At 52.7% G+C, this 27,578-nt stretch overlaps 1 protein-coding gene across 2 annotated transcripts; it reads right to left on the reverse strand.

Moving 5' to 3' along the window:
- Positions 1-755: 755 nt before the first annotated feature.
- RAB40B (RAB40B, member RAS oncogene family) lies at positions 756-24,669 on the reverse strand. Of its 2 annotated transcripts, none has more exons than XM_086688343.1 (6): positions 24,354-24,641; positions 6,796-6,856; positions 4,961-5,021; positions 4,228-4,305; positions 3,342-3,564; positions 756-1,826 (listed from the first exon to the last, which is right to left on the reverse strand). In XM_086688343.1, exons 1-6 carry the CDS (start codon positions 24,523-24,525, stop codon positions 1,555-1,557), a joined length of 867 nt encoding a protein of 288 aa, XP_086544469.1. In that variant the 5' UTR covers positions 24,526-24,641; the 3' UTR covers positions 756-1,554. The 2 variants fall into 2 exon arrangements, with proteins under 2 accessions (XP_086544469.1, XP_086544470.1); XM_086688344.1 differs by lacking the exon at positions 756-1,826 and adding an exon at positions 1,888-2,169 and having other exon boundaries at positions 24,354-24,669.
- Positions 24,670-27,578: the final 2,909 nt, after the last annotated feature.

The raw sequence follows: 27,578 nt of genomic DNA on the forward strand, positions 1-27,578 counted from the left end.
ATATACATACAATGGAATATTACTCAGCAATCAAAAACAATGAAATCTTGCCATTTGCAACTACGCGGATGGAACTGGAGGGTATTATGCTAAGTGAAATTAGTCAGAGAAAGACAAAAATCATATGACTTCACTCATATGAGGACTTTAAGAGACAAAACAGATGAACATAAGGGAAGGGAAACAAAAAGACTATAAAAACAGGGAGGGGAACAAAACAGAAGAGACTCATAAATATGGAGAGCAAACTGAGGGTTACGGGATGGGTTGGGGGGTGCTAAATGGGGAAGGGGCACTAAGGAATCTACTCCTGAAATCACCGTTGCACTAGATGCTAACTACTTTGGATGTAAATTTTAAAAAATAAAAAATAAAAATATATACTTCCCACTTGTTTTTAGGGAGTGAGTGAGCATGACCGGGGGCGGGTACAGAGAGAGAGGGAGAGAGTCCCAAGCAGGTTCCATGCTCAGTGCAGAGGCCATGACCCTGGGATCGTGGCCTGAGCCAAAATCAACAGTTGGACACTTAACTCACCGAGCCACCCTGGTGCCCCCGAGACTTCCCACTTTCTGCCTCTACATGTCTTTCCAGGGAAAGGAAGCTTTTTCAACACATGCCACGGTTCAGGAACAAAGCCTTGCTGCCAGCTCCATGTACTGGCACGAATTTGTGGCACTTGAAACACTTGATAAAGCAAATGAAACAAAGGGCTATGTGAATACACAAAATCAGAAGGAACCAGCCGACGACCCTACCAAGAAACAAGTGTACATTTTATTGTCAGGAAACACTTTCTTAAATAATGGTGGCCACTTCATTCCTTACCGACACGGCTCTGGACGGTATCTTCCTTGCCGATCTGGATCTGTTGTAACTATGTTGTGGCCGTTTGGCACAACTGGAGATATCTTTGGCATTTTCTTCCCTTAGCCTTGTAACTTGTGGAACATCTTGTACAAAAAAATGTAGATTTACAGAAAAATATGCATATAAATCACTTATTAATCCCCAAACATGGTAAATAACATAGCAAAAACTTTATCAAATCCATGTCAGACCCGAGGCGGACAGAGTGGCCGTGCCAACTCTGATCCTCCACAGCACGTCATAAACTCGCGCTCCGATGTGACGAGGAGACTTACAAAAAGGCCCTCTTGTGAGGTCAAAGACTAATTTCTCTCCCCTGTTGCTTTCCAGAGTCCCTGGAATTTGCACTCACGACACACGTCACCGTTCTTATAAAAGCAGTCCTATAAAGCAAAGGCTGTGCTGCAGCCACGACGTAAGTGACGTCTGAAATCTCACGTTATCAGGAGCTGAGCACAGTGCTGACCCCCTTTATAAACACACATCTAAAGCAAGAGCTTCATGCACATCCACGTAGAAACACCAACGTCGAGCTGTGCGGGATGTTTTCAATGCACGGGGCGGCACGATCACCACGAGAGACCGGCAGGCGCTTTCCCGGGCCTGGAATGGGCTCCCGCGTCCCACAAGTGACGGCTCAGAGCCTCTCGCAGAGGGGCCAGTGTCTGTGTCCTGGTGCCTCCCTCAGGAGACTTTACAGCTGTTCCGGGGGCAGCGCTTGGGCGGGCTCTGGGGGGGGCGGGTGGCCTTCACTTTTCGGAGGCTGCTCCTCTTGTGGGTGGAGCTGGTGGTGAGAGAGTAGGAGCGGCCGTGCATCATCCTGGCATTGAGGCCACTGGCCATCGAGAAGGATTTGAGGTGACTCCTCAAGGCCATCGGCAGCGGGAGCTTGTCCACCAGGTGCACGGGTGTGCAGGACACCACAGCCCGGCAGCAGAGGTCCTGCAGGGTCAGCACTGGGAGAGGAGAGGAAAGGAAACGGGTTTAGTGTAGGACACAGACTGACCACCTTCCTTCCCTGGGGTGCTGGGGCTGAGGGCTCCACCCACCGGACCCACACGCGCCACTGGGCAGTGCTGGAGACCAGTCCGCCCGCTTTAGTGGCCTCGGACTGGAGACCCCTGCCGTCTTTCCCTCCAGGTCCAAGAGGTGGGCAGACCTGGAGGGGAGACGATGGCACTCATGCTCCCACGGTTGGGGTGAGAGACCAAGGCCTCAGGGATGACCTCCTTCCTGACTGCACAGCTGACCTTGGCAACACCTGTGACCAGCTGTATAATGACATGTCCAAGGGAGCACCTGAGGAGACAATGCTGTCCTCAATCTCCTCTACACTGCCTCTTATGCGAGTTGGGCTCCCTGCCCGGTGGGACGGGCTCTTGGGGACCTGCCGAGGAGGGGCATTCCCAGTGTGCCCCCTCCCCCACCACAGCCCCCAAAGGGGTCAGGCCCCGGGTTGCTCAGCAAACAGCTCTTTCGGCTCAGTGGTTCCTAACGGGGGGTGATTTGGGCTTCCCGGCACGCTTGTGGTTTCCACAGCTGGGGGGCAGGGGGTGTGGCGCACTGGAGGCCTCCCCAGAGCAAACAGCCCAGCCCGAGTGGCAGCAGTGCTGAGGGGGAGGATCCCTGATTCAGAAGAACCCTATTTTGCTCCGTCAACCCTAGGCCGCCCAGTTCAATGACTACAGATTTTGTCTTTTTGTCTTTAACAGGAATATGTGGACAGATTACTCAGTGGAAAACGGTGACAGCGACTATGTCACCACAAAGCAGATGAAATAAGAACACAGGTCTGGGGCGCCTGGGTGGCACAGTCGGTTAAGCGTCCGGCTCTTGATCTCGGCTCAGGTCATGATCTCACAATTTGTGGGATCGAGCCCCGAGTCAGGCTCTGTGCTGATGGCTCAGAGCCTGCTTGGGATCCTGTCTCTCCTTCTCTCTGCCCCTCCCCCACTTGTGCACAGTCTCTGTCTCGCTCTCTCTCAAAGTAAATAAATAAATAAACTAAAATTTAAAAAAAAGAGCATGGGTCTTTGGATGTATTAACACAGAGGGATCTGGTGTTGACAACACTCTGTGCACTTCTCTGTCTCAAGCTCCCCGCTTTGAAAGCGGATCACTCCTAACATGATACGCTCTTCCCAAAACCACCAGTGGTGGGGGGCCAGGGGGAAGGGTGTGGGCAAAGCCTGGCATCTGAGCGCCTGGCAAACGTGGCCCTCGGGTGCTGCATCCCTGCAGGCTCAGGGGCCCTGCTCCGCGTGGGGAGGTGCTGGCTCCTTCTCGTCACACACGCCTCTGCCTACGCACACACTTCAGAAGTGCCTCTCGTGAACTTTCCGACAAAACTGTTCACGGTGACTTCTAATTAACTGCATTCACTCCCTGGGAATGGACGCGGCTGCCTCGGGTGGGTCCTGGGAGGCGGGCCGGGGGGCCGGGGGCTGGAGGACGGCCTGGCGGGTGCCTACCCTTGCTGGGCCTCCAGAGTCGGTCCATCCCGTGCCGCAGCAGCACGGTCCTGGCCAGCTCCGTGAAGGACTCGGTGATGTTGAAGTTGCACAGAGGGCTGACCTCGAAGAAGGTGACACCCAGGCGCGCTGCGTAGGCCTGGGCCTGCTCCGTGGGGACTTGCCGCTTGAAGGCCAGATGCAGGCGGTTTCCCACCAGGATTTTAGGGACACCAGGGGCATGCTGAAGGGTGAGAGAAAGGCAAGGAACAGGGGTTACTTGTGCTTCTGTTCCTGGCACCGCTGGTGTGCGGGGTACATGGCGTCCTCCCCAAATTCACGCCCACCCAGAACCTCAGAACGTGTCCTTATTGGAGAAGGACGTTTGCAGATGTATTTGGTTAAGATGAGGCCACTGGGAAGGGCCGTCAATCCAGGCACTGGTGTCCTTGTGAGAAGAGGAGAGGACCCAGGACACACAGGGGAAAAGCCACGTGGGGGCAGAGTTATGGGACCACAGGCCAGGAGCTGTCGGCAGCCACCGGGAACTGGAAGAGGCAGGAAGGACCCTCCTCTGGAGGCTTCAGAGGGAGCCCAGCCCTGATGACACTGGAGTTCGGGCTCCTGGCCTCCAAAGTGTGAGAGAACACATTTCTGTTGTTTATGGCGATGTGTTCCGGCAGCTGCAGGAAACAATATGACGAGTGCAGGGCTGCTCTGTACCCACATCGGCAGTTGGCCAGGTCTGCGTGCCAGCAGGCAGCTCGCGGCTCTGGCTCCTGGGCTTGGTGGGGCTCCAGGTCAGGGCCCGGTCCTGTCCAGGGAGGGGATTGGTGTCCTTCCTGGTGAAGCCTCGTGCCCTGGCCCTCAAGCCCACTCGGGTGGCGCTCTGGCACAGTGCTCATACCTCATCTATCTCCTTAATCCACCGGTCGATGCCATCAAAGGACCAGCGGTTTGCGATGTCATAGACCAGGATCACACCCTGCAGAGAGAGGCACCAGGCTTACCTTACAGGACAGAGGTGGGCGCAGCTCTGGGCCATGCTGGCCAGTGTGCAGGCTACTCAGTCACAGACTCACAGCCAGCTAAACGACCATTTTACTAATTTTAATGGAAAACACAGTATTTTTATTTGTCTACCAAAAGCAGTAGTTAAATATTTACTTCTAATGGTGCTTCATGAACTCGTTAATCCACTCTCAAATGTCAAGGTAAGTTGGGGACTAGCATTCGAGTCCCCAGATCCACATGCTGCTCTAGGGACATGGAATGTGGAGGGACTGCAGGGGTGACCAACTTCCTAGGGGCAGAGCCCACCCACCTGGACAGAGTGCTCTCCTACCTGCGCACAGACATACACACACAGTCACGTGAACACAGGTGCACACATACAGATGTGCACACACACGCATACGTACACACACACATCTGCGGCCACACAGAGCTCGTGTGCACACGTGCGTGCAAACATAACACATGCACACATACATCCCTGATGCTGATGGTTTGCAAGCCACCAAACATTCCTTGCCACACTTTCAGACTCTTTTTTTTTAAACACTTTGAGATTCTTGCATCAACAAACATTCCAATGCCATCATTCAGTCAGTCTGACTTCCTGGCTCAGGGGGTGTTACCTGTGCGCCCCGCGAGTAGGAGCGGAATATGGTACAAAATCTTCCCTGCCCGGATGTATCCCTGGAAAAGATGTTGGAGGCCAGTGAGAAGAAATCACTGCTTCTTCCTGACAATAGGGTTTTGAACTTGGGAGCCATAGCAAACATATTTTACAATGGTCAGTCAGTGGCCATCCCGCTGCAGATACGTCCCTAAGTTTGTCAATACGAGGAATGGATGTGGGGGCCCCTGACACCTGGAATGGAGCTCCAGGAGCATAAATCAGGACAAAGAGAAGTAATGTTCCCTGGGATAGATTCCAGCAGCCTGCTCTCATGGTTGTGGCTCTTGGGCCCAGGGGGTGGTGATTCCCCGCAGGTTACAGAAGGGCAACACTCATCTGCATGTGCAATCAACAGTCCCACATCAACACGCGATCCCCTAGAGATGAGGGTGGGAGGGCAGGCCTCCCCTGCACGCCAGGCGTGTCCTCATATACAAACAGCGAGACCCAGCACGGCTTTTCTTTGGTGACCCACCTCTGCCTTCTGAGTCCTAGATGAGGCTCTGCTGAGGAGAGCAGGGCCTGGGGTTTAGAAGGGTCAGAGGTGCTGACTGTGGCCAAAGATGTGGGAGGAGCACCTCACGTGCTGGGAGCAAATGCACGGAGAACTCCCAGATCAGTCCCTACAGAGTTTAGGCTTTGCCCGCAGACGGGGTGGCTACAAGTCTAGGGGCGAGGAGACGCAGGAGGAGGGCAACCTTGGGAGGTAGCCACTGGCTCCGCATGGGAGATGGGTGGCTCTCATGAAATGGGAATGCTCCCTGGTGTGGGGGTGCCGTGGAAAACTGCGGGGTCTGGCCAGAGCAACTGGGGGCGCAGGGACATGAAGGCATTTACTAAGACAGGCCACTCAGAGGAAAAACAGAATCAGGAAATGTCGAGAGGGTACCTAGGAGACGTGGAGCAGCCTTCGGCATCCAGGGCAAGTATAGGCTGAGAGTGGGGCCCTGGATGGTCCCTGGGGAGGCAGGGTAAGCCCAGGGCCCTGCAGCTGCTCAGGCCTGTGCCAAGGGTGCGTGCAAGGTAGGAATGAGAGCACTGCAGGTGAGAGCAGGGTGCCTGAGCCTCACTGACCCACAGGCTGCTGGTGGGGCAGGCCTTACCCACAACCCAAACGTCGTGGGGTGGGTGGCGGGAAGGCACAGGTGCTGAGGGGACATTGCGGAGAGGCTCCCGGCTGGACTTTGGGGCTGACTGCTCCTGGGAAAGAAGGAGTGAGGAAGCAGGAGAGGCTTCCAGGGCTTGGAGGCTCAAGGGCATGTGTGGGGTTGGGGGGCGGCGAAGAGGGCCAGCAGGTGGCCCAGGAGAAGGGGTGACACAGGCGGGGACAGTACTTGGGCAAGTCACACAGGGAGGCGGGCAACCCAGGGATTGGTGAAAGCAGGAACGTTCAGGTCTCCCACCCCCATCCCACCTGAAGCTGAGGGGCAGAGGCAGGGGTTTGTGACCCAAACCTCAGAGGCGGGGGGGGGGGGGGGGTGCGGAGGCACTGAAGAGACACCCAGTCCAGACCTGGGCAGGGGGGTCTCTTGCCTCCCAACCTCCCCACACCTGCCAGGGGTCTGTCTCCATCGCACTCACGGGCCCCTCCTGGCACTGGGGAGGCAGAGGCAGAGGCAGAGGCAGGTGTCAGCAAGACCACATCCTGGACAGACTCCCAGGGACCCACAAAGGCCCTGGGGTTCCCTCCCGTGGATGAGGGCTCAATGGACGTGGATCCCCACCTCCACGGGGTCTGCTCACGGGCGCACCGGTCCCCCCTCCCAGAGCTGGGGGCTGGGACCTACTCACCAGAGTTGCAGCTTCACCCGCCGCCCGTCCAGCAGGATGGTGGTGGTCTTGTAGTCGATGCCTGTGGAAGGAAGTGGGGGCAGCTTGAATGCTGCTGGCCTCAAAGTCCTTCCTCACAGTTCCTCCCCAACAAAAGGGCACCGGCGAAGAGAGCTCTCCGGGAGAGGGAAAGGACGTCTCACCAGGGCTGATTCACAGGGCAGGTGGACCGGACCCCGCTTTGGGTCTTGCCGGATTCGTTCGGCCTGTGCCCACCAGCCCTGTTGCTCACCCCACGGGGCCTCCAGCTCTCCCCTCCTCAGCGGGCACCGCTGCCTCACCCCCCCCCCCCCCCCGCCACCCCAAGGCCGTCCCACTACACGAGGGGAAGGCGGCTGCAGCCAGCGGGCTCGGACTTGGATTCCAGCCCCCCGAACGTTTGGCAGCAGGGTCGCCTGTGGGGCTCGGGGCTCGCTGGCCCCCTGCTTTGCAGGCGGCTGGTTGCAGCCAGACTCTGCCCCTCATCTCTGGGCCCTCCCTCCCGCCCTGTCTCCTGTCCTGGGACCATTCGTCCTAGGCTCCACTCCCAGGCAAAACACTGAGATCCCTTCCCCAAATTTTTAAATTAAATTTAATTAATTTACTAAGAATGTAAAGTAAAAAAGTATCGCATGTGAAATGAAATACGAAGCATTATCTCAGCTGTGTAAAGAGAAAATGTGTGTGCGCGCGCGCACAGTGGAGCGACTGTGAGGGCCTGCCCCATGTTGTCCCTGGAAGTTTCTGGGTGGTGGAATCTGGGTCGTTTTTACCTTTTTTTTTTACCCCAGCCTTTCCCTACTTTCAAGTTTCTTCAATGGGCATGTATTTTTACCCCCTAAAATCAGAAAAGCAATACACATTTTTTAAAAAGAAAAATATTCCTTCCCATTCTACCAGAAACCAACTTTCTCCTTCGTTGAGAAACCACTCTTGTGTTCACAGAGCAAGTCGCAGGAACGCTTCTGCCAGGCCTGTGGAGGAGAAGACACACTGGGCTGGACTGGAGGAGGGACAGCCCGGGAGAGACAGGGCTTGCATCAGGTACCAAAGAAGGCCACAGTTCTCCCTCCCAAAAAACGGACGCAACACAGTGTATGATCGCAAGAATCCAAACTGCTTAGTAACCCACCCACCAGGCTTTGCGTTGCTCCATTTGCTTCATTTTCCACTTCCTCAGGAATCTCTCTCACAACACACAAACCTAGAGAAGACCAGCCTTGAGAACATCCCGGGATGTGGCCAGACTTCGGATGTCTTGACAAGGAAAGCTGGATTAAGAGTTATAAATCGGGGCGCCTGGGTGGCGCAGTCGGTTAAGCGTCCGACTTCAGCCAGGTCACGATCTCGCGGTCCGTGAGTTCGAGCCCCGCGTCGGGCTCTGGGCTGATGGCTCAGAGCCTGGAGCCTGTTTCCGATTCTGTGTCTCCCTCTCTCTCTGCCCCTCCCCCGTTCATGCTCTGTCTCTCTCTGTCCCAAAAATAAATAAACGTTGAAAAAAAAAATTAAAAAAAAAAGAGTTATAAATCTAAAGGGGAATGTGCTCTTGGGGGATAGATAAGAGAGAGAGAAGCCCTACAAGACGGCCTTGATGAGGCAGCAGGAGGGGGGGGGGGCTGAGGGCAAAGTACAAGCTACACCCCACCCCCCCTTTAAGACACTCTCTTGGGACACTTCAAAACGAAAACTGGAAGGGACCAAAAAAAAAAAAAAAAAAGGTTAAAATGATAAGAGTCTCCACCCTTTTATAAGAAAAAGGCAATCTCATCAACAGCCTGAAGTCCAGGAACTCCCTACTGTCTTAATGTTAATGCTTTGCCAGAGGGAAAAACCACCTTAGCTAGGTCTCCAGAAATAGCTAGGCCTCCAGCAATGTGAGTCTTTAGCACATGAAAATCCCTTTAAAAAACTTCCTCTTGACTTCACTTCCCCCAGCCCCATAATATATAAGGAGTCATTCTTCACAGCCCCAGTGCAGCTCTTTCTGACCCCGGGTCCTGTCCCCAGCTTTAATAAAATCAATCACCTTTTTGCACTAAAGGCGTCTTCAAAAATTCTTTCTTGGCCAGCAACTCTGAACCCCACTACCACCCCAAAACTTCATCAGGTCTCACCCTGAGAACGTCCTGGAATGGGTGTGAAATCTTAGCAGCTCTCCACCAAAAAACCCCAGCGCCCAAAGCTCAGAGAGCAAGGTCCTCAGACGCAGTGCTAGAGAAGGTGTCCGGGGCAAGCAGCTTAGCTGTGCTCCCTGACAGACCTACAGACCTACCTTACACTTGGCTACCCCTCCCCCGCCAAAAAGCCCCAAGAGAAAGAACATCATATTCATAAACCCTCCGGTCTTTACAGCAGGATGAGGCCAATACGGTATGCATGGCATGGCAGAAGCCGACGACAGACTGCTTCGCATTCTGTGGACACATTGCCCAGGGTTTTAAGGCAGAGTGTAGATATTCCCGAAACTGCATAGGTCAGTAGCTTCAGGCTCTGTGAAATTACTCTTTGGAGTGACCCACCAAGGGCCTTTTCACAGGCCTTTTTTTTTTTTTTTTAACGTTTATTTATTATTGAGAGACAGAGAGAGACCATGAGCAGGGAGAGAGGGAGACACAGAATCCAAAGCCGGCTCCAGGCTCCAAGCTGTCAGCACAGAGCCCGACAAGGGGCTTGAACCCACAAACCGAGAGATCATGACCTGAGCTGACGAAGGACGCTTAACTGACTGAGCCACCCAGGCGTCCCTCTTCAAAACCCTTTAAAATCCCATTGTCTCCCGAAGGCAATTTCAAATGCCTATACCCTCCTTTTGCAGCAGTCAGCATTGGGCGTGTGTGGCGCGCGAGACACACACACACACGCACAATAAATACATTATATATATACATATACACACACACAAATAGGTATATACATATATATGTACACAAATACATATACATATATATAAATAATAGAATATATACACACATATGTTAAATATAATATATACATATATAACAAATAGAATGGACAATCACATAATAAATAAGAATATATACATATATAATTAAATGTGTATAAACACAAACATATATACAGAGAGCAACTTCGAAGTTAATTTTGGAAATATTTAATTTTTCCCCTGGAATGTACCATTTACCATTTACATGAAGCAACAAATAAGTACTTTTCAGTTTAGAGAGAACCTTGGCTTTGGATGTCTGTTTCCAGACACTAAGAGAGAGCTCTCACCATTCACAGCCTGGAAAGGCAATTTCATTGTTAACCTTTAGGAGGTTAACCCACCGCTTGAGTTGGGTTGGCTCCTTTGATTTACAAAGTGTCCTTATGTACTTATTTTTTTTGATACACAATTAAAAGAAAAAAGATTTCATAAATTTAAAAGAATTCATTCCTGATGGTCTTTTTAAGCACCCCAAATAAAACTATATTTGGTTTTTGTTTTCATCAGTCATAGATGTACATAGTTTCAAGTGTCAGAGACTTAGTATGGAAAATGACAGGCCCTGATTCACACCCCACCACAGTGTTCTATTACCCATCTTTTTAATTTCTTTTGCTATGTATTTCCAAGTTTGTAAACACACTTGTATTCCTACTTCCTGTCTCTTCACATTTACGCATTAATAAACTTCCCACTGTGGAAGGTGAAAATGTAGTCCTCTCACTGACACACTCCACATGCCTCTCTCTCTCTCTCTCTCTCTCTCACACACACACACAGTATAGTTATCTGCCATTTAACTAGATCAATATCTAATTTTACATCAATGTGACCAAGTAAACACTATCCACAGCTGGATCATGTGGTATACTGTGTTTGTTCTTCATGTATAACTTTTTGTTTTTACTGGAGTTAAAAATTGCTTTTTTGTTTAGTTTTCTCTGCATTTATCACTAACACATCCCTAAAATCTCCTCCAGTTATCTAGATCTCCTCTCAGTACTTCCCAACTTTCAGGTGTTTCACCTTCTTGGGGCTATCTTTCCAGAGCTTCTGTCCAGCTCCCATGCGAACTGGGAGCATGGCTGTCTTCCTGGGCCCTCCTTTCTCCTACTGCGAAATCACATCTCCCCGTCTGTTGGTTTACTTCTCCCTTTTTCTTCCTGAGAAGGGTTGTGGAAGATAGTTTTCGAGACTTTGCATGTCTGTAGTCTGCATTCACTCTTCCTTGAGATTGGATGGGCACACAATTGAGGTAGGAAATAATTTTCATTCAGAAGTGTGCAGGTCTACTTTCTAGAGTTCCTGTCGAGAAGTCTGATGTCAAACTGATTGTTGACCCTTTGAAATGTATTTTGGTCTTTCTGCTTGTAAGGCCTTGCCCCAGCACTCTGCAATTTCATGCACTGCTATGGGGCATCTTCGTTGTTATGCTGACCACCTGACATGCTCTTTCAATCTGGAGATGCAATCTTTAGATTCTGGAAAATGTTCTTGAATTATTCACTTCTTTCCTCATGCTGGCATATTTTACTAAGACATTGGGCCTCCTGAACCTACTCCCTGATTTTCTTATTGTGTCTTATTTTGCATCTCTCTCTTTTTCTCAACATTCTGGAAAATGGTCTCAATGTTATCTTTTATTCTTTCTTTGAAATTTTTATTTCTGTCATCACATTAAAAAATTATCTTTTAACATTTAAGATTTATTTATTTTTGAGAGACAGAGACAGAGCATGAGCAGGGGTGGAGCAGAGAGAGAGAGAGACAGAGTCTGAAGCAGGCTCCAGGCTCTGAGCTGTCAGCACAGAGCGTGATGCGGAGTTCACTCACAGAACCACGAGATCATGACATGAGCTGAAGTCAGACGCTTACCTGACTGAGCTACCCAGGCACCCCTGCCATCATATTTTAAATTTCCAGGATCTTTATTGTTTTTGGATTGCTCCCTTTTGAGTTTCTGCTTTTGGCCATGGCTGCACGGCTCCTCCTGGGACAGTACTCCTGCAGACAACTCTCAGGGATGGACAAAATATAAAAACCAGTGACCCCAAAACATTGGAGAGTGACTCCAAGGGAGTCTTCACAAGGGAGGGACTCTTCACCACTTTCTCCACTTTGGCGTCAGACCTGGCAGTGATCACATTCCCACGGTTCGGGGCTGCCCGTGGCCACCTTCCTCACCAGGTAGGAGAGGAGCTGGGAAGTAAGCTGGAAGTGAGCTACAGACAGAAGCGTAGATGGGGAGAAAGCAGTAGAGAATCCTGACAGGCTCAGGCATCAGGACCAGCCAGTCCTCAAGGGAGGCCTGTCCTTCAACTTGTCAGTCACGTGAGCCTGTAAACTCTCTGCTTGAGCTGCTTGGAGCTGACTTTTATTTCCATCAAAAATGTCCAGTCGGGGGAGGGGGGGGGCACCTGAGTGGCTCAGGTGGTTAAGCATAGGACTCTTGGTTTCGGCTCAGGTCATGATCTCACAGTTTGTGGGTTCAAGTCCCACGTCAGGCTCTGTGCTGACAGCACGGAGCCTGTTTGGGGCTCTCTCTCTCTCCCACTCTCTTCCCTTCCCCTGCTTCCTCTCTCTCTTTCTCAAAGTAAATAAACTTTTTTTTTTTAATGTCCAGTCTGATAGAAAACATACAAAGCACAGTGACTGGAGAGAGGAACAGAGAATGTCTGACCTACAAATCCTAGAAAAACCTGCAAAAGATACATCTTAACATCTTCCCAAAAGAGAAGCACAATGACCCGTGTCTCAAATTTCACTAACAGCAAATAGCACTTACGAGGGACTCTGGCTCAACAATAATGATTTAATCGTTAGCTGCCAGGCCCAAAATTGCACTCAAAGACTGTAGGCGGCGGTTCCCATTAGAACAGCCCTGCTGAATAAGCTGACACCTGACCCTTGGGACCACGCGGCCCAGTGGTCTCCACCAGCACCTGCCCCTTCAGGGCTTGGGCTCCCAAACGTCTCCGGGTCCATGTGCTCAGCTGTGTGCCCACTCACTCTGCCCCAGTAGTGGGGACTTGGGGACAGCGTGGAGCCAGCTGGGGTGGGGCCAGAGATAAAGCTTGAAGAAGTGCTGCTTCCCCATGTGATATGTGCCTTGGTTTCTCCAGGTGGGGAAGGTGAGAGTGGAGATGGGCCAAACCCACTGGGGCCCCACAGGGAGAAGGTCTGTGTGGCCTGGGATCAAATCCCAGTCCTGACAACCAGCGATTTCCTCATGCTCCCCTGCCTCAGTTTCCCCTACCACTCGGTAGAACACACTTGCCCCAGCTACTTACAGCCTAACCCTAACCTTAACCCTAACCCAGCCTGTGTACCTACCGCCTGTAGGTACCTCGCCTCAGCAAAAGCTTTTTCCCCCGGGCCCCTGGGCCCCCGGGCCCCTGAAGATACACCCCTAACACCGCTGTGCTGCCACAGACGCGTCCCCAAATCACCTCTCTTCACGGCCTAACTCTCCTGTCCTCAACTTACTCACTGAACCGTTCTCTCACTCCTGCAATGTTTTTTTTTATCTCCTATTTACGTGTTTGCTCTTTTTATTATGTTTCCTCTTCCCTGACTCTGTGGCATGCTACCTTCAACGTCGGTCCATGAGAACCCAGTATTCCGACATGAGTGGGGTCAACCTGAGGACCAACAGGTATAATTCGTGTTTGCTGCACTTAACTAATTCTTCGAAAACTCTGTCCATCAAAATGAGATAAAAACACACAAAAACTTCTAGAACAAAGCCTGTTGGAATGCTCATTGAGTGAGTCAGAATAACGGAGAGAAGAGATATAATTTTAGCCTTCTGAAAAAAAAAAAAAAAAGGAAGCGTCAAATGCCAAGCCATTCACTCCACTTTTAGCTCCACAGGATGAATAAATAATTTAGCGATCTATTTCAGTTCGGGCACCACCTGCTTCTCTCTCTTCTAGTGAGCACGCAGGCATAGATGTGAGCCGCCACGCAGGAGAAATCTCTGCTGGCGTAAATATCGGTTAAATATCACTTACAAACATGTTCATCTCTGAGAGGATGACTTTTGAGAAATGCACCTAACGTTAAGGGAAAAGATCAGAAAGCAGCCCTGTGACCACCAGAGGCTGGGAGGAGGGGCTTCCTTTTGAGGGGCGAGGAAGATGTTCTGAAACTGGAAAGTGCTGGCAGTTGTATAAAATGCCACTTCATTGTTCACTTTAAAACGGTTTTAGGGGCGCCTGGGTGGCTTAGTTGGTTAAGTGTCCGACTCTTGGTTTCGTATGGGATCGTGATCTCGTGGTCTGTGAGTTTGAGCCTCACATCAGGTTTGCTGCTGTCAGTGTGGAGCCCGCTTGGGATCTTCTGTCCCCCTCTCTCTGCCCCGCCCCTGTTTGTGTGTGCTCTCTCTCTCTCTCTCTCTCTCTCTCTCTCTCAAAAATAAACATTTAAAAATAAAATAATAAAATAAAATAACATAAAATGGTTTGTTTTACATTATGTGAACTTCACTTCAAAGAAAACGTATGCACATACGTCCTTCTCAGAGTTGGCTTGCATGGCTCTTTGGATCAGAAGGGCCCTCCGCTGGAAGATGCTGGGGTGCCTCACAGAACCAAGTGGTGGGAAGGGCTCAGGGCGGCGACAAGTTTGACCCACAGCCAAGGCCAGTGCCAGCCCCTCAGTGGGCCCCTTGCATTTCTAAACAGTTCTAAAAGCAAGTCACATTCGAGACAGGGACTTGATGTGTGATCATCACGTTTACACAGAGGTCAGTGACTAAAATTAACATCAGTGATCTCTCTGCAGAACTCCTTTTTGAAAAGTATGTTCCTAGGGTGCCCGGGTGGCTCAGCTGGTTAAGCATCCGACTCTTGGTTTCAGCTCAGGTCATGATCTCACGGTTCATGGGATCGAGCCCTGTGTATTTTTTTAAATATATGTAAACACATATATATATATAGAGAGAGAGAGAGAGAGAGAGAGGGAGAGAGAGGGGGGGAGAGAGAGAGATAGTGAGTGGGGGAGGGACAGAGAGAAAGAGAGAGAGAGAGGCAGGGCATGAGCAGGGGAGGGTCAGAGAGAGGGAGACACAGAATCCAAAGCAGGCTCCAGGTTCTGAGCTGTCAGCACACAGAGCGCGACATGGGGCTCGAACCCCCGAGCCGTGAGATCATGACCTGAGCTAAAGTCGGACGCTCAACCGACTGAGCCCCCCAGGCGACCCTAAAGTGCTCAGTGCTTGATGATATTGGCACCCTTCCTGAAAAGCCCACTTTAGCCAGGGGCTGCCCACCTGGCCCCTGGGGCACTGTGGGCTCCAGGCCCCCTGATAACTCCTGGCTGGGACACTCTGCTCACTTAGATGTTCAGTTCATCCAGCCAGCGGTGCTGTATTCTAGCAAGTTCCTATGTCAACTGAACCCACCCAATGAGGCTGCGTGTGTCTTCAGAAGGAGCTCCGAGCCTTCTGGTTCAGCCTCCTACTTCTGGAGTTGCAGGAGTTGAGACAGTGTGATGTCTTGGGGAAGGATATGCCCTCATCACTGGTCATGGCCATAACCAGCTAAGTGACCATCCCAAAGCCAGAAAGTAAACCCAGGCACCTGTCTGCGCCCCAGAAGACAGTTTGGGATGAACCACCCTGAACAAGGAGTCATCTCCACTCACCTGAAAGATGCCAGGGGCCTCATAAATAACCGTGGTCCCAGGCACTAAGTGTCAGAGAGGCGAGAGGCTGGACCCTGCTGGCAGCACATGGATCACCTGTATGTCACTATGGACAGAGGGAGAATAAGTGGGGGGCCAGCTGGGGATGTGCTAGGCACATGCGGGCCCCTGTGCTGAGCCACTGTCACCACAGCACAGCTGGGAAGCACCCACACTGGCTCCCTGAGAAGCCCACAGAAGTGGCAGGTACCCAGGAAGACGGTGGCAGCCGGGGCCTCATCTTTGGGAAGGGGGCTGGGGGCGGGAGGGATGCCGGAGACAGAGTGCCCAGAGCTGCCTCCTAGGGTCATGCATGGCCAGGTCCTCACAGCCCGTGGGCGTGGTGGGGCCCTGAGGTGGGTCACCAAGCTGGACACCTTTGTGACCACAGTTTCCTGTCTGAGAGAAGAGGGCAGGCCCTCTTCAGCTGGACCAGCCCTGATACTGCTCCTGTTCAGACAGGAGGCACGGTGTGGGCTCAGCTCAGCCTCGGCCAATGTCACCACCAGCTGGGCCCTGAGCTCCAGGCCCAGGTGGTTTTTCTGAGTCCGTGGCTGCCTCCAGACACCACAGCAGGGCCTGGTCTCTCCCAGGCTTCCCCACCCAGCGGCACACCCTTTGGGCCAAGTGTGATAACCCCAAGACAGAGTGGGAGGGAAGGATAGAGTCCCTGTGTCACCTGCAGCAGGACCAGGGGCCAGCTCCTGGCAGGCCCCCACCCTCCCCTGACTGTCACCTGTCAGGAGAGAGCAGAGCCAGAGGGTGCTTGGCCACACAGGAGACAGAGGTCAATTGCAAAGTCCATTCCCTCCCTCATTTAAACTGCACACAGAGATTCCAGGAAGGACTTTCTCCTGCAACCTTCCTGCAGAGTGGGGCCCTGCCCACAACTCAACTTCAGAGTCATGAGCAGATACATGTCCATTGTTGTAAGCCCCCCATCTGTGGTGGTTTGATACAGCAGCCCCAGGACATGGACACACTGTCCAACTGAGCTCCCACACTGTGCCCCCACTGCCCACCCTGCCCAGCGCTCATGGAGAGGGCGCTCAGGGCCAAGGACAGGCTCCTGGCCTCGCAGGATGGACCCCAGGTCTCATGCCTCTGGCCTTCCCTCTCTGGACATAAAGCCGCCGTGACACTATTTAAACCCACAAGGCAGTGGTCTGCCTTCTGGAATGCGCACATCACTCTAAACTGAAATAGGTTTTACTTCCAAATGGGTTTTCTCAGTCTAAGAGAGAAGCTAATGTTCTACACATCTATCAATTTATTTTTCCCATTAAGATACTTTCCAGCCTTCTGATTAGGGTCCGCTAGAATTTAATGCATGTATTTACTATTCTGCCTCCATAAATTTCTTTTTCAACCAAACAAAATGCCACCTGTGTCACAAGTGACAATATGGTTCAAATATATGAGCAAACTCAGCTGAGTCCCACTTGGGGTGGGCAATTCATTAATTATTGGCTACAGGGCGCCCGATGGCTCAGTCGGTTGAGCATTCAACTCTTGATTTCAGCTCAGGTCATGATCTCATGGTGGTTGTTTTTTGTTTTTACTTTTTTTTAATGTTTATTTTTGAGAGAGAGAGAGAGACAGAGCGTGAACAGGAGTGGAGCAGAGAGACAGGCAGACACAGAATCAGAAGCAGGCTCCAGGCTCCAAGCACAGAGCCCAACGCGGGGCTCAAACTCACAAACCGCAAGATCGTGACCTGGGCTGAAGTCAGATGCTCATCGACTGAGCCACCCAGGCGCCCCTATCATGGTTTGTGAGATTGAGCCCCGCGTCGGGCCCTCACGGAGCTTGCTTGGGCTTCTCTCTCTCCTTCTCTCTCTGACCCACCCTGTGTGCACGCACACACTCCCTCTCAGAATAAATACACATTTAAAATAAAGTGAAATAAACCTGTAACTCTGTGTGCACCTAACCTCAGTCGGTTGGCCAGAGAGAGACAAGCTGGGAGAAGCTGTTGCGAACCAGAAGAAATGCACTAAACCGCAGGCACTGTGCGCACTGGCGGGAGGGGGCTGCAGGCAGAGGAAGAAGGTGACTCTAGAACAGCATCTGCAGAGGGTAAAATCCTCAGTTCAGAGGAGGGGGCGGGCGGCATCACTGGAACCGAGGTGCCTTGTTTACAGACAAAGAGGCAGTGACCCGCTCACAGAACCCCAAAGTCCGGCATCTCTGGCAGCAGGCCACGCGAGGTGGGGGGAGCTGACCCACACACGGGCGGCCTCTGGGGCCGAAATGGTGCAGGCGTGGGGCCAGCTTCAGGAGGTGCGGGAGCTGCCCCACAACCTGGAGCCCAGGCAGAGGGCGGTCCAGGTCTAGCGGGGAGACTGGTCGAGGCCTCCAAGGAGGAAAGCTGAAGAGAGGTACTTCTTTTTTTTTTTTTTTTTTAAGTTTATTTATTTATTTTGAGAGAGAGAGAGAGAGAGAGAGAGAGAGCGCTTGTGTGTGCGTGAGTCGGGGAGGGGCAGAGAGAGAGGGAGAGAGAATCCCAAACAGACTCTGCACTGTCAGCCAAGAGCCCGATGTGGGGCTCAATCTCATGAACTGTGAGATCATGACCTGAGCCTAAATTGAGAGTCTGACACTTGACCGACTGAACCGCCCTGAGAGGCACTTGCGAAGAAGGCAAACCCCGATGACATCATCGGGAGCCGCTATCTTCTGTGGTGACTGCCTTTTGCGTGGTTTTGTTTGTGGGTCTGATAAAGTCTACATCTGTGATGTTTTAAGCCCAACCCCTTGGACATTGCAGCTCTTTTCAGTTTTTGCTTATACATAATCCCTTCCTTGTAGCCAATTAAGCTGAAGCAGCCTGGGAAGAAAGCCCCAAACGTTTGAAAAAAAATCTCTTAATGGGAAGTGAGCCGATAGCCTGCAAATTCAAGCGATAGGTTCCATTGCTTCCGATATACCTTGCCCCTTCTCTTCACCCCAGAAGGCCCAAGCGAGGAGTGAGAAGGTGCAGCCAGCAGGACCAAGGCAGAGCCACGTGGCCATCAGCTGGGAGCGCCCAGTGCTAGTGGCAGAGGACACAGCAGGGGGTGGGTGGCTGGGGGTCTCCGTCCAGAAGCTGACCGTCTGCACAGGAGGAACCTGGGCCAGCCGGTGGGCTCCGAGCCCCTCCTTGTCCATCACCCAAAGTCAGGGTTACCTGGGTTGGGGTTCAAGGCTAGACTAAAGGGGCAGTCCCCACTGTAGGAAGGAGGCGCCACAGGACATGGGGACGTGGGGCTGAATGACTGGCTTTGAAGAAGAGAAAATCTGATAAAAATGCAGTTTTATTCTTCTCAAATACATGGAAGCACGGATGACATAATTTTTAAAGCAACAGTGTTGAAGAAACTTACCGTGTGCTCGTGGCGGCACCACAGGAGGTAAGGAGGTGGGAGAGCATCTCCTTCTCAAGGAAATAACTTGGGATACAATACAATTCGAGTCTCAGTTCAAACGTGCAAGAGACGGCTTTATAAATCGGGTTTCAAATCCTGCAGTGGTTGCCACGGGAAACCGGCAGAGTAGCTCTGACCTCGGCAGATCCACCGGGGTCTGCAGCACTGCAGAAGGCAGCAGGGGTGTGCGACCACCTCCTGGCGCAACACTTGTCCAAGGCGAATAGAAAGGAGAAGAACCCCACAACAGGATCACTCAGCAAAAACGTTCTGATGGTCTTCCCAGGGAAGAAAAGCCACTTCTCTGAGCCTTTTCTGAACCAGAGGGGCCACAGAGGGGCCCAGAGCCAGGCACCCCATCTACATTCCTGCTCTCACCCATGCTGTCTGACCTTGAGGGAGTACTCACCCTCTCTGGGCCTAATTTATCTCATGAGATGATTCTTCTACACTCTCAATAAGGGGGGTTGTTATTACAGCTGCTAGCAAAAATGAAGCAGAAAAAGAAAGATGGGATTTTCCTGTGGGCAAAAGGAAGCTGGTGAAACAGCCAGGAGAAAGCAGTGAGAGAAAATAAGTCTCTTTGGGGAAAAAGCTGGGAGGCAACAGATTGTAGAATTTCGTGTCAGTTTAATCTACCTCCCTCTCCCAACTAGAAACTCAGCAATCAGAGAAGGAAAGGTAACAGGCTGGTGCTGGAAACATCACCAGCTGGGGCCAAGGGGAGAAACTGTCAGCAGGGAACAGGGGAAGAGGGGCCCAGCTGTGGCCTTGACTTCACTCCCCCAGCCAGGGCCAGGCTGTCCAGGTCTTTTCTCCCCACTTCTGCCTGGAAGAAGAGGCTGAACGAAGATCCCCCAGAGGCTCCAGGGTCAGCAGGCCCCAAAGTGAGAGGTGGGCCCCTTAGCTCTTCTACATGTGTATGACACTTCAACAAAACGTTATAAAAGGAGAGAGAGAGAGAGAGAGAGAGAGAGAGAGAGAGAGAGAGACAAAGAACCCAACCTAAAATGAAACCTGACCCAAGGAACAGAAGGACATTCATCCTAGTTACTTCATGCAGAAGAGCAATTTAACGAAAGCATTAAGTTGGAAAAAAAGAGATTTTTTAAATGAAATAAATTATTTAAGGAAAAAATTTAAATTTTTGTTTATTTATTTAAAGTTTATTTGTCTTGGGAGAGAGAGAGCGCAAGCAGGGGAGGGGCAGAGAGAAACAGAGAATCCCAAGCAGGGTCCACGCTGCCAGCGCAAAGCCCAACGCAGGGCTCCATCTCATGAACTGTGAGATCATGACCTGGGCCGAAATCAATAGTCAGACACTCAACCCACAGAGCCACCCAGGCGTCCCTATTTAAAGAAAAAATTTTTTTAATTTTAAATTAAAGGGGTGTCTGGGTGGCTCAGTGGGTTGAGCGTCCAACTTCAGCTCAGGTCATGATCTCACGGCTCGTGAGTTCAAGCCCCGCATCGGGCTCTGTGCTGACAGCTGAGCCTGGAGCCTGCTTTGGATTCTGTGTCTCCCTCTCTCTGTGCCCCTAACTCACTTGCATTCTGTCTCTGTCTCTCCCAAAAATAAATAAACATTAAAAAAAATTTTTTTAATTTTAAATTAAAATTGTAAAAGAAAGAAAATGCAGATCAAAGCATTATCACTGAAATAATAAAAAAGAAATAGCCAGAAACAATTTTCTAAAGTAAAAATTACCAACAAATAGGAAAGGCTTGAGATGCTCACAGAAATTCAGAAGAGACAGAAAGATGAAAGCAATTAGAAGTGAATGGATGGGGAAGGCAAGAAAACACGACCTAACATCAGGATAATGGGTGCAGAAGGCAGAATAATCTCACCCACCCCCACAAGGTACCCACACTCTGATGTTCACAGTGTGACTCCATTAGGTTACATGGCAAAGGGGCATTAAGGCTGCCGAAGGAATTAGGTTTGCTGATCAGGTGACTTTAAAATACAGAGATTATCCTGGATTATCAAATGGGCCCCAGCGCCATCATAAGGGCTCTTACAAGCAGAAGAGGGAGACTGAGTCAGGCTGCAGCGGTGCAGCTAGAGAAAGGAGGCAGTGTGGAAGGTGAGAATGGGGCTTGGAGCCAGGGAGTGCAGAAGGTTCTAGAAGCTGGAAAAGGCAAGCCAACAGACTCACCGCCAGCACCTCCAGAAAGGACGCAGCCCCTGTCGACACACCTTGACCTTAGCACAGGGACACTGGGCCCACCCAGGATTGTCAGGTAAGAAATCTGTGTTTTACCTAAGTTTGCGGCAATTTGCTCAGCAGACATAGAAAACCAATACAATTGGTGTCTCTGAAGCAGAAACACCCATCAGTGTAACAGAAGATGTTTTAGGAACATAAAGTAAATTTCCCCGAAATTAAAAAAAAAAAAAAAAAAAGCCTGCAAATTCAAAGAGTACACAGTGTATCAGAAGTTCAACACCAAGCACTCAACTTTGAGACACTCCAACTAAAAAGAAAAGGCTAATCTACCCCCACCCCACCCCCACCCCGGGGGGAAGGGAGGCAGGGGAGCCAGCTGACCTCAGGCTCCAGCACCCACATCCAACCCCAGGGCCATCCGACCCCAGGGCCCTGGAACAATGGCTACAAAGTGTGGCAGGAAAGAGAATACCACCTGAGAATCTATTGTAACCTGTCGGAGATACTGTTCACAGATAAAGACAACAGACATCCTCAACCATGAAAGCTCTCAGGAAATACCAGCCCTTCCTAAAAAATGAAATGTGGCTAATTAGAGGGACAGCAAAATAAAGAACTCACACACACAGTGGTGGTGAAGACTCATAGTCAGCACCCAAGACACTTGAACATCTAACTAGTACCAAGCAGCTATGGACACGGCAGCCCAGGTTCAGAAACCCGGGCAAAGTAAGAGCCACACAGGCTGCATGCACAGGTTGGGGGTGGGGCGGGGATGGAGAGACTTGCTGAAAAGCGCTCTCCTTCCAACCCCCAGAAGGGATGCAGAATGACCCACGGAAATAATAACGTAATTGATGCCAACTTCATGCAATTTTGTGGAAAGTGTCTTTTTCACCTAAATCCTCCCCTCTGTGTTGAGGAAAAACCTTTATTTTTTTATTAAAAGAATTTTTTCAATGTTTATTTTTTTATTTTTGAGAGAAAGAGAGAGAGAGAGAGAGTGCGAGCAGGGCAGGGGCAGAGAGAGAGGGAGACACAGAATCCGAAGCAGGCTCCAGGCTCTGAGCTGTCTGTCAGCACAGAGCACCATGCGGGGCTGGAACCCACAAACTGTGAGATCATGACCTGAGCCAAAGTCGGACCCTTAACCAACTGAGCCACCCAGGTGCCCCTGAGGAAAAACCTTTAGAAGAAAGTGTTAACCAGTTGCTTCTACAAGTCCTTGGCTGGGCTTGTGACACAAAGTGGTGCGTCAGAGCAGCCCCAAGGCGCTGTTCAAACCAACCAGAAGGGAGCTCTGCCCACATTCCTGCTAAGTGCCCCACATCACTCACCCACTATAGAACTCAAAACCACAGCTGCCCCCACCCCCCACCCCCAGGCACACAGATTTATAAGAACCGTGCATCTCTTCTGTGCTCATCCATCCATGGAGCCCCAGGCCCTGCGGACCCCTGCCCTTTGCCAGCTTAAGCCCCAGAGCTGGGCTGTCCAGCAGGGCTCTACCACATCTGTCACTAGCCAAGCGTCGTGCTGAGCGTGTGAAATGTGGCTAATAGGAACCTTTAACTGTATTTCATTTTAACTGCCCTAAATTTAAAAAGTCACACGTGGCTGATGGCATCGCCTTGGAGAACACAGTTCTGGAATCAGTGGCCAAATGTGCATTTTCACAAGGCCCTGGGGTGAAGAGTCCGTGGTTCTCCAAAACCACCCCAAGCTCTCCCCCACCCCTCCAACCTCCTAGGCCTGCCCCAGGCCACCCAGCAGCTGCTCTGTTCCTTGCTCTGGAACCAAAGACTCCCTCCCTCAGCCAACCCTGCAGGCCACTTTTTCTCTTTACATCCCTCACCCCCACCTTGTGCCCTACCACAACCTTTGCCCTGGACTCCCTGCCCCTCTTGCCTCAAGTCAAGTTTATCTCTGGATCCAGGACTTCCCCTGTGCACTGTCTTCTCAATTCTGCCCTGCCTGGTCAGGGCAGGAAGCAAACCTAGGCTGGCTTGAACATCAAGACTCCACTCCCTGGGCTGCCCTCCTCTGTTCCTGGAGAACAGACTGCAAGGCCAGGAGATGGGGGGGGGGGGGGGGGGGGGTAGGACCCTGAGCAACCAGGTATGGCTGCAAGTGTGCCTTCTGTCCCTGGAATGTCCCCCGAAAGTGATGGCAGGAGGTACCCTTCACAGCCACCCAACCTGTGCCATCAGAGCAGCCTGCTGGGTGAAGACCTTGGCTCTCCTGCCTCCCTGCCCAGGTTTCTGCCCACTTCACCTTCCTCTCCTCTCCTCTCCCCTGCCCTGCTTTCCCGCCTAATGTCTACCCGGCCTTGGGGGCTGCGGCCCTCAAACCTCAAACTTTGGGAACCCTCCGCCCACTACGCTCAGCTCTGAGTCCTGAGCTCCCCTGGACCTGGAACCCACTCTCCTTCATTTCACACCAGTGTTTGCCTTCCTCGGCCCCGAGGGTCATTTGGGTTTCCTGCCCTCCTGGGCTTGTTCACCAGGGCGAGGAGCCCCTCAGACTCGCCAAGAGCCCTGGAGAAGCCTCCAGACTAGTTCTCCCGCTTCCTCCCCGCTTCCACCCCACCCACGCGCAGAGCCACCACCTGGGAGCCTCCGCCCGCTGCGCTCTGATCCCGCTCCCAACCCCGCCCGCCTGTTCCATAACCCCCACGCATCCTTTCCAAACGCGTCTCACGCACTGGCGGTCTCCCGGATGGGCCCACTCACAGCAGCCCAGCCGACCTCCTCCCCAAACCCCACCTGCGAGGTCCGCTCCCTTCCGCCTCGTAGACATCCCGGGCCGAAAGGACCCCAGCGTCCAGTGCAGCCGCTAGTTCCCGCCGGGAAGCCGACTTTGATGAGGCTATGGAGGACGCGCTGTGTTCCCCACGTGCGGAAACGGGGGTGTAGCCAGGGCAGCCCGAGTAGCGCGCGCCCGACCCAGGCAGAGAGGCGGGTGGGGAGCCCCGCGCTCCCCAATCGCCGGCCCCTCGCGCACTCCACACCCTCGGCCCCGCTCGCGGTCCCTGGCTCTGCGCCCCCAGTTCCTCGGTGCGCTACTCCGGTGCCTGGGCCCGGCTTCCCCCGCCCGCAGCGCGCTCTCCAGACCCGCTCCGCTCGGTCCCCTTGAGCTTCTTGGCCCGCCGCTCGCTCCCAGGCCCCCTGCGCACTCCCCGGGCCCCGCTCCTCCCGGACGGCCCCCCGTTCGCTCCTCGGCCCCCCGTTGGCTCCCCTGGCCCCCGCGCGTTCTCCGGGTCTCGCTCCTCCCGGCCCGCCGCGCGCTCCCCCGCTCTGCTCCCCTCCAACCTGGCCCCGCGCTCACCCGCCGGGTGGCCGTACGGGGACTCGGCCGCGCCATCCTGCAGGCTCGCCAGGATCTCGCCTTTGCCCACGTCGCTGTCGCCCACCAGCAAGAACTTGAGCAGGAAGTCGTAGGCGCGGACCGGGCTGCCCAGGGTGCTGCTCATCGTGCCGCCGCCGGCGCCGGCGCCCATGCCCGGCCCACGGGACGGTGCAGAGGCGGCGACCGGGTACCGAGGCGCTGAGCGGGCCCAGCAGTCCGCAGATCGCCGCGCGCCCCCGGCCCCCGCAGCTGACAGCGCGCGGCCCCGCCCCGCCACGCCATTGGCGAGACTCAGTTGCTAGGGGTGCTGCGCGCGCTCATTGGCTGGGATGCCCGTCCATCTCTCTTTCGTCTCCGCCTCCAGGCCGACGTCCACCCGCTCCTCCTGGGAGGATGAGGTCGTCGCTGCCAATGCAGGCTGATGGGCGGGGCGGGGGCGGGGCTGAGGACAAGGTTGTTACGGCCACAGCCAATGAGGTCCCGAGGCGGGGTGGGGCGGAGCCAGGGGCGGGGAGGCAGCGGGTGGAGCCGGGCCTCGCACTCCCAAGGAGCCGGGAGGGCGGTGCTGGGCCCGGGTCGGGGCGGGGCAGCAGGGGAGGGCTACCCTGCTGCCGCGGCCTCCACGCCCTGTCACCCACCTGGAGACGTCGCTAGGCCGGGTGGGGGAGCCACAAGGGCGAGTTCCGTTTTCGGACGTGCGGTCGGGAGGCCAGGGCCAGGTCGCCTTGTGTCAAAGGTCCCTGTCCTGGTGAGCCCGGGCTTGCCGTGGCCCCACCGCTCCTCCAGAGCCTCGTCTTTGTCCCGGAGTGCGTGGGTGCACGTGCCTATGTGCTTATCGATGTGCATCTATGTGCCTCCGCTTGTGTGCGTGTGTGTGTGTGCGCGCGCAAGTGTCTATGCACGTGCGTCTGTGTGCGTTTACAGGTGCTGTGTGAGTGTGTCTGTGCAGGTGCTGGGGGAGAGGACAAGGTAGGGACTCTGCAGTCCCCAGACTTCTCTCACCATCCAGGGCCCTGGGGAGAGATTGGCCCGAATTGCTCTCAGGCCCAATCCCAGAACTCCCATGTAGGGATTGGCGCTGGTGGGAATCAATCCATGCCTATCTTGGGATCAATCAACTGTAGTAGGGGCTCTGGTCCGCAACCCACAGGAAAGGTCCTGTATGCTTGGCAACCCTGTATCCATTCATTAGAATGTATCTTAATATGCGTAACCAAGGTCCCCACCTGACGACCCCCAGGGTCCTACCTCGAGGTGTGGTTGGGTCTGGCGGTGCACCCTGTGCTGGGCAGAGGGGGGTCTGCATGCCATCTAATTAAAATGGCCCGCTCGCACGCCCTACATCTCCACATGCGGGGCTAACTATCCCCAGCGCCAGGAAAGGTGCAATGACTCCCTTGGCGCAATGGACTCCCTTGGTGCATTCACAAGCACCAGGTGAAGCAGCAGGTGCAGATTCACAAACACACACAAATGCTCAGAAGCCTCTATCTGGGCCAGTTGCAAACAGAAGGGGCCTGTCTTCACCAGCTTGGGCTGCTGTGACAAAATGCCCTAGGTTGGGGGCTTAAACAAGCAGACATTTACTTCTCACCATTCTGCAGGTTAGAAGTCCTGACCAAGGTGCTAGCTGTTTTGGTTCCTGGTGAGACCCTCCTCCTGGCTTGCAGACAGCTGCTTTCCTACTATGTCCTCACACAGTGGGGAGAGAGAGAGAGAGAGAGAAAGAGAGAGAGAGAGGGAGAGAAAGAGAGGGAGGGAGGGAGGGAGAGAGTGCAAGCTTTCTGGTTTCTCTCTTCTAAGGGCACTAATGCCATCACAAGGGCCCCACTCTGATGGTCTTATCTAGCTCTAATTACCTCCCAAAGGTCCCCATGTCCATGTATTATTACATTGGGATTTAGGGCTTCAATATATGGATTTTTGGCAGGGACATGTTCAGTCCACAACTGGGCCCATGGTGGTTAGGGGCCCTGGAACCACCCAGAGCAAAAATGAGTTCTGGAGTGTGGAGTTCTCCCCACTGGAGAGTTGTGCCCACCCATCCCTCAGCTAGCCTTTCCCTGGGTTGTTAGATGGTCTTGGGGTCTAGAGCAGGGTATCTGAACCAGCCTCCAGGGGCTGCTCTGTGGTGGGTTGTTCTGTGCATTGCTGGATGCTGATGACCCCTATCCACTAGATGCCAGTGAACTCCTCTCCCAGTTGTAACCACTAAAAATGTCTCCAGAATCGCACATGGCAATCCCTCACCCTGAGATGAGAACAGGTGGGGCTCCTACGGTAGCTCCCATGAGCACCTCCTGGCTGATCATGACTGATCTCAGTTTCCTCCAACTATGACATTAAATGGTAAGTTAAGGTCAGGTGTGACTCCAGGGGAAAGGAGAGGAGAATCTTCCCAAGCTGCACCTGGGGCTAGGAGCAAAGGGTCTATCTAGAGTGGTCCAGGCCTATAGTGAGAGTCCTGGGACACCTGTGGTGGCCCACTTTAACCTCATGGTGACCCTGACAGGTGGGGATTGTCATTCCCACTATACTAAGAAAAGGAGGGCTCGGAGAAACCATGAGGACCAGAGGCCCTGACTGTAGCTTCCGCTGCTGGAGTCAGTACAGCAACACAGTCCTGGTTTTGTGTTTATTTTTAAATTGTAGTAATATATATACATACATATATGTATGTATATATATTACATATAATTTACAATTTCACCCATGTTTAAATGTACAGTTCAGTGGCACTAAGCACATTCACATTGTTGTACAATCATCTCCACCACTCATCTGCAGAACATTTTCGTTGTCCTCAAGCTGAAACACTGTTCCCATTAAACACTAAATCCCTCCCGAGGGGTGCCTGTGTGGCTCAGTCTGTTGAACATCTGACTCTTGATTGATTTTGGCTCGGGTCATGATCCCAGAGTGGTGAGATTGAGCCCTGCGTTGACAATGTGGAAACTCCTTGGGATTCTCTCTCGCACTCGTTCGCTCTCTCTCTCTCTCTCTCTGCCCCTCTCCCCTGCTCTCTTTCTCTCTCTAAAACAAAACAAAACAAAATAAAATAGGGGCACCTCAGTGGCTTAGTTAAGCGTCTGACTTCCGCGCAGGTCATGATCTCGCTGTTTGCGGGTTCGAGCCCCATGTCAGACTCTTTACTGACAGAGCCTGGAGAGACTGCTTTGGATTCTGTGTCTCCCTCTCTCTCTC

The sequence above is a fragment of the Puma concolor genome, chromosome E1 (genome assembly GCF_028749965.1).
Source record: "Puma concolor isolate L17-30 chromosome E1, mPumCon1.1.hap2, whole genome shotgun sequence".
Classification (NCBI taxonomy): Eukaryota; Metazoa; Chordata; class Mammalia; order Carnivora; family Felidae; genus Puma; species Puma concolor.

What these genes read in the sequence shown, in the direction of transcription:
- RAB40B (XM_086688343.1), bottom strand. Translation starts at nt 24,525, where the DNA reads ATGGGCGCCGGCGCCGGCGGCGGCACGATGAGCAGCACCCTGGGCAGC. An exon ending in CCTACTCGCGGGGCGCACAG is followed by an intron (nt 4,306 to 4,960) that starts GTAACACCCCCT and finishes CTCTCTCTGCAG; the next exon opens with GGTGTGATCCTGGTCTATGA. An exon ending in GGATTAAGGAGATAGATGAG is followed by an intron (nt 3,565 to 4,227) that starts GTATGAGCACTG and finishes CTCACCCTTCAG; the next exon opens with CATGCCCCTGGTGTCCCTAA.